The following is a 10,494-nucleotide window of genomic DNA, read 5'->3' as shown; positions in this document are numbered from 1 at the left end:
GTAACGCTAGGGTAAGCCAACAGCTTTGTAAACAAATGTGTGACACTTCTTTTGCACTGCTAATCAGCAAAAGCAGTAGATGGTGTTGTGTATGCAAGCAATCATTCAGACATTTCTCTCTAAAGTTGAGTAAGATGTCTTGTTGACTCTTACCTGGATAGCATGTCTATTTGGAAAACTATACCTAGTTAAAATTACTCACCAGATATGAAATCATCTGAGCAGACCCTGTACTGAATGCTGTCTGTCTTGATGTCTTTGTGATTGATTGAGGCTATCCATAGTCGCCTTCTTTTTTCTGATAATTGCTTTGCTATAAAATGATTTCGTCTCAACTGTTTTTCCTGCCTTACTGGAACAGCCAACCACACAACAAAAGTTGCCCATGGTGTTTGCAGTGCTGACAGCAGCAAGTCAGAATACGCAGTTGCACTGTATTTACGTAGTGGTTTCCTAAGTCTGTGTTCACACATAGCTTTTTTTTTCCAAAACTGCCACCACCTATTTTTACATTAAAACATATGCGAAGCAGCCGCAAGGTGCACAAAGGGCGGCCACTCTCGAAAAAGCACTGCACCCTGCAGCTTTTTTGGCAGAGCGGAGCACTTTCAAAAGTTGAGTTTGGTTCAACTTTTCAGAAAAGCACTGGGTGACGTGACCCGCTTTTTTCTCAGCCAACCAATCATGATGAAGGAGGGGCTGGGTTTCATGCTACGTAGGACGCTGGCTGTTTCCCACAACAACAATAAAGATGGAGAAAGTGCCGGTGGAGAAATTAGTCATTGCAGTAAATGAATAAACAGCACCACAACACCGATCATAAAGAGGCAGTGTGGGATCATACTGGACATGCATTGGGAATATCTGACAAGCCTTTGCTTGTTGCACAACACTGTATTATCTGCTAGAAGTGCCAAGTTAGTTAACGAGCTAGCCAGCTACTCCCCAGCTAATGTCAGATAATGTTATAGTGATCTGCTTTTTATTTCTCCTCACAAAAAGTGCTCCAGGGAGCACTTCTTCCACAAAAAAAAATGCAATGTGTGAACGCAGCCTAATATGGATACTAAGGGTTCTAGAATGCTGCTATGTAAATTTTCTGCCCAAATGGGATTCCAGTTCCATTGCCTTGTCACACTAATGGGAAAATGAATAGGGGTGTACCAACACTGACTATTTTGCTGAAGATCTTTGGATTTAATCTGGATTTCTTTATTTGTTAAGGCTGGTCTGGACCACTTTTGGAGCCACCATGAAAAAAAGTGTTAAAAAATGCCTAGCATTAACTAGGTTCGCATTTCAGCATTTGACGCTGACATCACCTTCTCTGCGCGTTCTGCCAGAGATGACACCCGTGACACAACATCCACACCGAGTTTGTTAGCAATTTATTTTTAAATAGATGATAAGTTGATAACACCTGTAATAGATTATCCCTGTGACAATTCCAGTATCATGGTTTCATATATTTAAAAGGATGAAACAAATGATGAACGGGAACCAGATATCCTATTCATTTTTAACATAACCTAAAAATAAAAAGGAGCCCCGAAATTATAACAACACTTCTGTGGTCTATTGGTAGCTAATACAATGGCTTCCCTGAGCAATCATGAAGTGTGCAAATGTATGTGAATATCCTGCAACAGTGACTGACCTCCACGTCTCCTTGGAAAGTCTTTCCGCAGTACACCAGGTTTCCGGCTACGAAACTCTGGGCCCCTGAAGTCATCTCTTACGTTATCCACTGGTTCAGGCCTCACCAATACAGTGCCTATGTGAATAAAATATATCACAATAAAATCAAGGATAGATTCAATAGCAACATTCAATATATATTCATAACCTAAGTACTAGGAAATTCAAAGACCTACCTTTTGGTAATCTGGTTAAATCAAGGTGACCATTTGAACTGACTGGTAAATCCAAGTCATCATCACTTCCATTCGAGTCCCCAGATTCATCCAGTCCAGAGTGCTTTATAACAATGGAAGGTTTCCTGTAATATCAGTTAAATAGGAAAGAATGAAAAGTCCCAATGATCATCCAATATTTCCCACAGATTGTCAAGTTACTTCGGCAGGGGCGGGGGGTGGGGTTAACAATATTATTGTATTACTATAATATTATTATTATTATTGAAGTTTAATTTAGTGAGCCCAGTAACAAGTACTTTCAAGCTCTGAAGTCTCTCAATCTAGTATAAGCTAATGGCATTGCAACATTAGCTATTATCCTTCCATCTGATTATTGAGGCTACGTTTCAAACCATGTCTCCATTCAGTTTGTGTCGGCACAGTCACACTGCAACTCGAAGGAGCACAGATGCACTGTGTCATATACACATCTACATATACCTAGGCAGGCCGCCAAAATATTAGCATTGCATGGGAAACACTGTCACACTTTTGTCTTACTGTGGTGCTTTATCTATGCTGGCATGGTCTAAACTGAAATGTTAACTCACCTCCTTGAGCCAGAATATTTTGAGATATCCGTGGAGATTCCTCCCTGGAAAGCAAAGCAAGACAGTTTGTTAGTTGGTCACTTACTGGTAATATTTAGTTTTACATAAAATCAGTGACAATCACAGCAATGTTACAAAGATGGATGGCCACTCAGTGGCCACTTTGTTAACTACACACTTTTGCATTTATCTAAACTCCTCCAGACAGTGAGTCACATATGAGTAAAGCATAAAGCATGCAGATGTGGTTGAGAGGCTCAGTTACTGTTTGACGAAACGTCAGAATGGGCAAGATGTGTGATTGAATTGGCTTTGAACATGGTATAATCGTTTGTGCCAGAAACAGCTGACCTGTGATTTTTGCACACTATAGTGTCTAGAATTTCCCAAGAATGGTGCAAAACACAACACATCTAGTGAGCTGCATTCCTGAGGGCAAAAATGCCTCATTGATGAGAGATCGGGGGACAATGGCAAGACTTGCTCAAGCTAACAGGCAGGCCACAAGTATGCTTGATACAACGGTGATGTGCAGAAGGGCATCTGGGAACACACAACTCGTCGAACCTTGAAGCAGATGGGCTACCGCATCAAAAGACCATGCCACGTTTCACTGCTGTCAGTTAAGAACATTAAGATGAAGCTAAAGTGGGCACATGGTCACCAAACCTCAATGACTTAAGAGCGGAAGAATGCTACTTAGTCTGACGAATCCTGGTTTTTGTTGTGACGTGCTGCTGGCAATGTCAGAAGCATCGAAGCATCATTTGAACAACACAGCGAACCTAGACATCATTGCTGACCAGGAACATCCCTTCAAAACTCGTCTACCCTTTGTCAAATGGATACTTCCAGGAGGAAAATGTGTCACGTCATGAAGCATGCAACATGTCAAGATGGTTCCAGAAACATGACAGCCACTTTAATTTACTCCAATGGTCTGTACAGCTGGTACATCTCAAACCAATACACAGGATTTGATGATGCAATTCTTTGTGCCCTAATCTTGGGTGAGCATTCATACAGAAGGCCGATTCAGATGTCAAAAACAATGATGTACTAACCCACAGATTGTGACTATAGAGGACATCAGGCTACATACATGTATTCCACAAAATTTAAATATAAATTACCAATATATTAAAAAAAAAAGAAAGTCTACTCTGTAAGTCTTGGTTTTAAAGAAACATGTTTTGAAAAACCCAAGTACAAGGCAAGTGTCAGCTATAAAATAATTTAGACATGCTTGGGCTGTAGTGTAACTGGAAAAAAAAATTGTGTAATCTAAATATATATGTTTATATAACTAAAAATAGAGTGGTATCGGTGCAAGTTAGAATCAATACTAAGAACCACAAATCTGAATTTCTAGAGATCACTGAAGGTGTTCCTCAAGGCGTAATTTTAGCACCCGTTTTATTCTCCATTTTTATATTTTATTTTGGGAAAGCATATTCAGCCAGCAAAGATTCACTTACACATAGATGACACAGTCATCTATATAGTTGATTCCTCCCTTAATCAAGCTACTAGAGACCTCCAAAAATTGCTTTTCAGACACTTCAATCTACACTTCTCCAATTTAAGTTAGTCTTAAATGCACATAAAACTAAATTTATGACATTCACCAGAGGTCATTTACAGCTTGCCAAATTAGAAAAGGTCTCATCCTATAAGTATCTTGGCATGTGGCTGAATGAAAAGCTATCCTTATCCATATTCCTTTAACATACATACTGAAGACCTTGTGAAGAAGCATAAGCTGAAACTGGGTTTTTACTTTAGTTTTAAGAAATGTTTTTCCTTTGAGGCAAGAAAGAATGTAGTTCAATGCACAGACTACATGACATCCTGTATATGCATGCATCCTGCTCATTGCTACACAAGCCTGATTTATCATGCATCTCTGCTCTTCATTCTGAATGCTAAATTGAGCACTTATCACTGTAGTCTTTGATTTGATTGGTTGGACTTCACGTCAATCTTTCCAGGAAGATTGTAACAGCTTTACCAAGCTGCTCTTTCCCTATGTGACTTGTTGTATTGTATATCATATGCACTTTATGTGTGATATGTGTAATATGTATATATTTGCTTTTAACTTATTCATGCAGCTGTCTTGGCCAGGTGTCTCTTGTAAAAGAGATATTATATCTCAAGAGACTTGCTGGTTAAAGAAAGGTTAAAGAAAAAAAAGAAAAAAATCTACTTAAATCCATAAAGACGAATAAAAATGCATATGACAAAATGCCAGAAACGCTGAGTTAAACAATTACCTCTGTTGTAATTTGGCCTGTTGAATTTGGTACAGTACGGCTCCTGCTCGTCAGACCTGTGGATAGAGGATCAAGTAAGTGAGATTCCCATGTTCAGTAAAAGTGCTAGCAAAGTATGCAAACAATAATGAGAATGTTTCCCCATCACTCATGATTAGATTAATCAGAGGCTGTACCATGAGCATCCTCAGAGGCTGGTGTGCGATTGCTGTCCTCAACTGAAGAATGAGCCAGGTACTCGTGCAGTTTGGTCACTAATACATTCAGCTTGCTGGCAGTGGTGCTGCAGTCAATGAGAGAGAGCACAGTTAGGTAAAATTGACAGTTAACGAACTCATTGTTTAGCTACCATTTACTGGACCTCTTTAAGTACAAATTAAAACAAACAGGGGCAACTTAACATTAGTGATTATGAAGTGTATGACTGTTGTCCAGGTCAGTTTCTTCAAGCACGGTCTTTTGTTTGAGTGTTTGAGAGTCCACAATTGTTTGTCTTCTGAGATACTATTAAAATATTTGGTGTCTTAAACAAAACCCTCAATCAACTGTTGCAACTTGCTCCTGCATGTCAATATAATAATTGTAGATGATAACCAGAGCAGGGGCCTGAAATGTCCCTACAGTGTTTTTACAGTAACATCAACTCTAACGCTTTTCTTGGTTCCCTGACAGCAGGGGAGCACAACTGGGTAACTAGATAAAAAATAAATGAGAAACAACTGTTTGTTTTGGAATAAACAGTATGTAGATCATAAAAGCAAAATTAGGCCTATTTGTCCACTAAATTTAATAGAAATCCATTCATACATTTTTGAGCTATCCTGCTGTCTAAGTCTAACTGAGACAGTCTAATTAACAGGGTCAAAAACATAACCTCTTTGGCAGAGGTAATAACATGTAAATATACACACTGGAAATGCACAACTCTTTGTGAGATGAACTAAATACACATAATGTATGATCTCTGATATTCATCCCAAGTAAGAACACATCAAGAAATAGCCGAATATGAGCATCAGTCAAGACTGTGGTTTGCCCTCAGTTCATTTTATTATGCTAGGCTTTCCATTTGAGTAACTGCTGGCTATCAGATGTCATCATCCATCTCCTTTTACCCATAAAAAAGTATGGAACAACAGTCAAACAATGAACAATATACTCTAGAGCATACAGGGTTGTTTGCTGTAGTTGGTACAATTACGTTCTCCACACTACAGTTTGCTTGGAAGAGGAGCGAGATCCGCATTTTCAGGCAGTCTCGATGTGGTTATTTGGTGCGCATACAAGTTCTAATGGCCTTGTTCTCACCTGCCCAAACAAATCAAACAGACATGCTTGGTGTGAATTGTTACGCATTGGTGCCATTCTGTTTCAGAGAATGTATACACAATTACTTCAGTTTGTCTTCCAGATTGAATGCAACAAAGCACGACCATCTAGGTCTATGCGCAGAACCACCAATGCAGATCTATAAATGCTTGCACTGCTATAGACACCGCAAGCAAACTATGGTGACACTTGAATGCAAAACTATAGCCTAGCCTTAACCCATACATTAGCAACTGAACCGCTGAACTAACAAGAAGAATGAACGAATCACTCACATCTGCACTGTTTCTTTCACTCTTTCCGATACACCTGTACGGTTCATTCAGTCCAAAAAAGATATTGATTCAACAACTGAGCTACTAAACCATACACTAGCAACTGAACTGTTGAACGAAGTAGTAGTTGTTTGGGTGTCATGAAAAGACAACAATTAGGCAAGGCAACGAGACTATTAGGTGCACAACCAGCAATTCCTACATTTGTTTTTCACATTGTGAGGGCACATGAAGGATTAAGGCTAGCTTAATTTATGGTTCAACGTCAAAGTGTCACCGTAGCGGTGTAGACTGGAGTTTGACACCCTTGACGAAGGGCAACACAAGACCGGGAGAATTGTGATTGGTCCGCTTCATATTTCCTCCTACGTGTTTCTGGTTGATTTCTGCGGATAATGAAGACAACATGGAGCGGGTCAAAGAGAGACCATCTTCTCCTTTTCAAACACAAATTAGCTCTTCTTCCTGATCTAAAGCCATTTCCACTTCCAAATCACTATCTGCCACCATTGTACCGTTCTGTTTCAGAGAATGTAAACACCATTACTTCCATTTCACAGAATGCAACAAAGCACAATACTGCCATCTAGCGTCTCGGCGGTCTACGCGCAGAACCAACGACGCAGAACTATAAATGCTCGCACCACCATGGACATCGCAAGCAGCTGATCAAAAATTTGTTCTGTTGGCTTCCTCCTTGAATACACACAAAACAGAACATTCAAATGGTTGTTAAAATCAACTTAAAATCTCAGCAACAAACCACTCCACGCCCAAGTTCAACATCTGACAAACAATGAAACCAAACTTCTGAAGGAAACCACCCCACCAGAGTCCCTCACTTCAGAACACGTTTTCTGAGCAGCCGCATTGGTCAGGATCGGACTCAAAATGCAAGTGAATGGCTAATGGACTACAGCGACATACTGAGGCCGTTCGGCGTTAAAGTCGAGGCTGAACAGTATCCGGATCCAAGCCCTTCGCATCGCAAAAATACGTGCGCCATCATCCATTTGCGGACATTGAAGAAAATAACGTGGGCCCACATGTCTCAGTAAACTGACAGTCAACTTCAGAAGATAGTTAACGTTAGAGCATAATTAATTTATGAGGAACTTCACTGAAAATAACACAGGATAAATTGTATTCATCATTGACTGCAAATGTTTGGTAGAATAGTAGTACAGTCAGAATTTAGCCACCACAATATTAATATTTGATCATTTGGGGCCATCATTACGATAGCTGATATATGATTGAAGAGAGCTCTCTCGCCAATAAGAAGCTGCACATCCAAAACCAACTTCAGCTTTGTATAATGAACTTAGCTAGCTATGTTTTATTATTTCAACCTGACTTTGTTATCTTGGTCGCAGCACAAGCTAAGGAGCACTGCCGCTGAGACATCGTCAAAATAGCATTAAAACCCACATTCTGTTACATACATACATGCTTTGTCTGCTTTGAAAAATGCTAAAGTTACAAACACCGGAGTTAGCTGGCGTTAGCTAGACGCTAGCAACCTAGCTGATGCAGCTAGCTAGTAGGTTCATGCTCGTTAGTGAATTAGTGAATAGCAACCAAACGCAATTCATTTCTCAATTACTTTACCTCAGCATTCCCGTAGACATCTCGAGAAGCCAGAGAATACAGCAGTTGAACAACCGACGTCGTTCAAAAGCGTATCATCTCATCGTACCTATCTCATCTGGTAAAAATATGGCGGTCAATCTGCGGCCAGCATCAAAGAGTAAACACACGTAAGAGAGTCAACTGGAATTGATACCCAGGCAGGGGACGTTTGTAGTTCTGTTCATTACAGAGTACACAACTGCTGCTGCTGTTTCTGCTTCTTCTTCTGCTTCTTCTTCTTGTCTTTTAAACGTGGTTCGCAACCAGCGTGCATTATCGCCACCCTCTGCTTCGGAGTGTGAACCAGAGACTAGATTCTACCTTTTAATCCTGTTTGATAAATAAAATAAAATAAAATTCTGCAACATGTGCCACTTGATACGTTCATTATTATTGTCTTCATGTTAAATTCCCTGATTCCCGCCTTTTTAAATCCTTCTTTCATTTGTTCTCTTTCCTCCTCATATTCTCCACACTGCATAATCACATGTTCGACTGACTCTCAACCTGACAGTGAGCACATAGGCCAGTTGGAGCATGTCAGCTTCCATAACACCTAACTTCTTAATGAATATTGATTATTTGGGATATCCCAATTTGTGCATATTCATAAAAAAACACGAATGGACCACAGAGTCTGATTATAATATTGTCCAGACCTGTCAAATCCGGCTCTGTCCCCTAAGCATACCAATGTTGGATATCTTGTCCCATGACATGACTTTTTCGGCTATGTTGATTAAATAAAATTGTTTTAATTAAATACACTTGCCAGTAATTTGTAGTTTATTTTGATACATTTGTTGAAAGTGAAGTAGGTTTGTTGAGTTGTTGAGAATTTTTTTTTCTCATCTCTGAATCCAGAACAGGTAAAACGCCTGTTACAGCAGGGTGAACTGATTGTCCAGCAGGTGGAGCCAGACGCGTTTCCTTTCATCTGTGCCACAACAGAAATGAATGAATAGACTCCAGATCTGTCCCCTTAGTTAACTTTGTCGTTTATAATTTACACAATGATTTCGAGAAATCCATGGTATAACCTGTGATCAGTTGTTTCTAGGTGCCAGTTTCTTGAAACCAGGTGTTGGAAGGCCTATTACAACTGAAACTTAATTCGTCCTATTGATGACATCCACATGATACAATGAGGAAAGGTCTTCCAAGGTAGCCCAAAGATAAATAAAAAAATAAACAGACAGTAAGACCTTGAATGCAAAACAGTTAAAGCTTATTAATGCTATAATGACAGCAAGGTTTTGGTATCTGGACACAGATAACGTACAGTGGAGGGTAAAGTCACCGAAACATGATTTACTCACTTTTTTAATTTGTGAAATAGAGTTTATCCACATTTCTCAGCTAATATAATTGTTAAAACAGTAGCCTATAGGGGAGGCCAGGGTTAGCCGTCACATTTTTTTACTCATCGGTTTATTCCTCAGCACTGACAATTTCATTCATTAACTTTCTTAACCTGCTTATTCCTTTTCAGGGTCAGGAGGACTGGAGTCTATCCCAGCATGCACTGGGCCGCAGACAGCAAAACACCTTGGACAGACCACCAGTCCATCACAGGGCCAACACACAGACAAATACACTCAGGAAGGAAGCCCACACAAACACAGGGAGAACATGCTACCTCCACACAGAAAGAGCCGGGGATCAAACCCCTGTGATCAAGGTTCTTTTCGTTGTGAGCCGACAGTGATAACTATTTAACATTTACACTTTTTATAATGTCTGTCAAGCAAAAATAACTGCTGATTTTCACACCTTGACAACTTGTGACAGTTTCTTTCCTTGCAGGATTTTTAGACTGTAGCTATATGGCATGTTGTCACCGTGCTGTTGAGAGAAAGTCTAATTATTGTGTCTATGACCAAAAATAATTATTTACAGAGGGGTTGCATGGTGTCATGCTGTCTTGTCAAACAGCAGCCTATGAAAATCAGCAACTAAGTCAACGGTAACGTACAGAGGTGAACCTGATGAAGCAGCAATGTGAAGCACATCATTCACTCCAAATAGTTTTAATAGGATCAAAATCATTCTTTGGAAACATTGACTGTTTAAATTACATGGCAGTAATTACTTATGTACACTCATCAAAGTTATTGGATTTTCACAATGTAGCCTACAACATGGTGTAAGATTAGCTTATTACATGTTGGCCAGTCTGTGATAAAGTTCTGCATTATGTCCACTGAACGGTGGAAACAATCAAGCCTCTTATCAAGAAAGCAAACATGTGTAATTGGCCTTGCTATCTTTTTAATTACTGTCCCTGTGACAACTTACCCTTGTGACATCGAACCCTGGTCTCCCCTAATGGTGTCAGCATCATGTAAGTTAACCTTTGAAAAAAGAATGATAGTAAGCCGATGAAACATTTTAAGAGGGCACTATAGAAATATCCCAGAACAACTATGAACTATATATAACACACCAATAGGAAATATCCTTGTGACAGCATAAGAGATAAAAAGAAAATACCATTAAGTATTAAGGTCACTGG

General features: G+C 39.6%; 1 protein-coding gene across 3 annotated transcripts in view; it reads right to left on the bottom strand.

The window, feature by feature from the left end:
• The window catches only part of LOC139931805 (transcriptional regulator ATRX-like), a 33,176-nt gene extending 25,097 nt beyond the window's left edge, over window positions 1-8,079 (bottom strand). For all 3 annotated transcript variants that reach the window (XM_078286550.1, XM_071925406.2, XM_071925408.2), the window contains exons 1-6: window positions 7,959-8,079; window positions 4,920-5,026; window positions 4,744-4,799; window positions 2,468-2,511; window positions 1,875-1,999; window positions 1,658-1,774 (exon numbers count right to left, since the gene is read on the bottom strand). In XM_078286550.1, the coding sequence (XP_078142676.1) occupies window positions 1,658-1,774; window positions 1,875-1,999; window positions 2,468-2,511; window positions 4,744-4,799; window positions 4,920-5,026; window positions 7,959-7,978 (469 nt within the window). In that variant the 5' untranslated portion in view covers window positions 7,979-8,079. The remainder of the gene's footprint in view (window positions 1-1,657; window positions 1,775-1,874; window positions 2,000-2,467; window positions 2,512-4,743; window positions 4,800-4,919; window positions 5,027-7,958) is intronic.
• Window positions 8,080-10,494: the final 2,415 nt, after the last annotated feature.

Source organism: Centroberyx gerrardi, chromosome 11 (genome assembly GCF_048128805.1).
Source record: "Centroberyx gerrardi isolate f3 chromosome 11, fCenGer3.hap1.cur.20231027, whole genome shotgun sequence".
In the NCBI taxonomy this organism is placed as follows: Eukaryota; Metazoa; Chordata; class Actinopteri; order Beryciformes; family Berycidae; genus Centroberyx; species Centroberyx gerrardi.
This window is presented reverse-complemented; position numbering and strand designations above follow the sequence as displayed.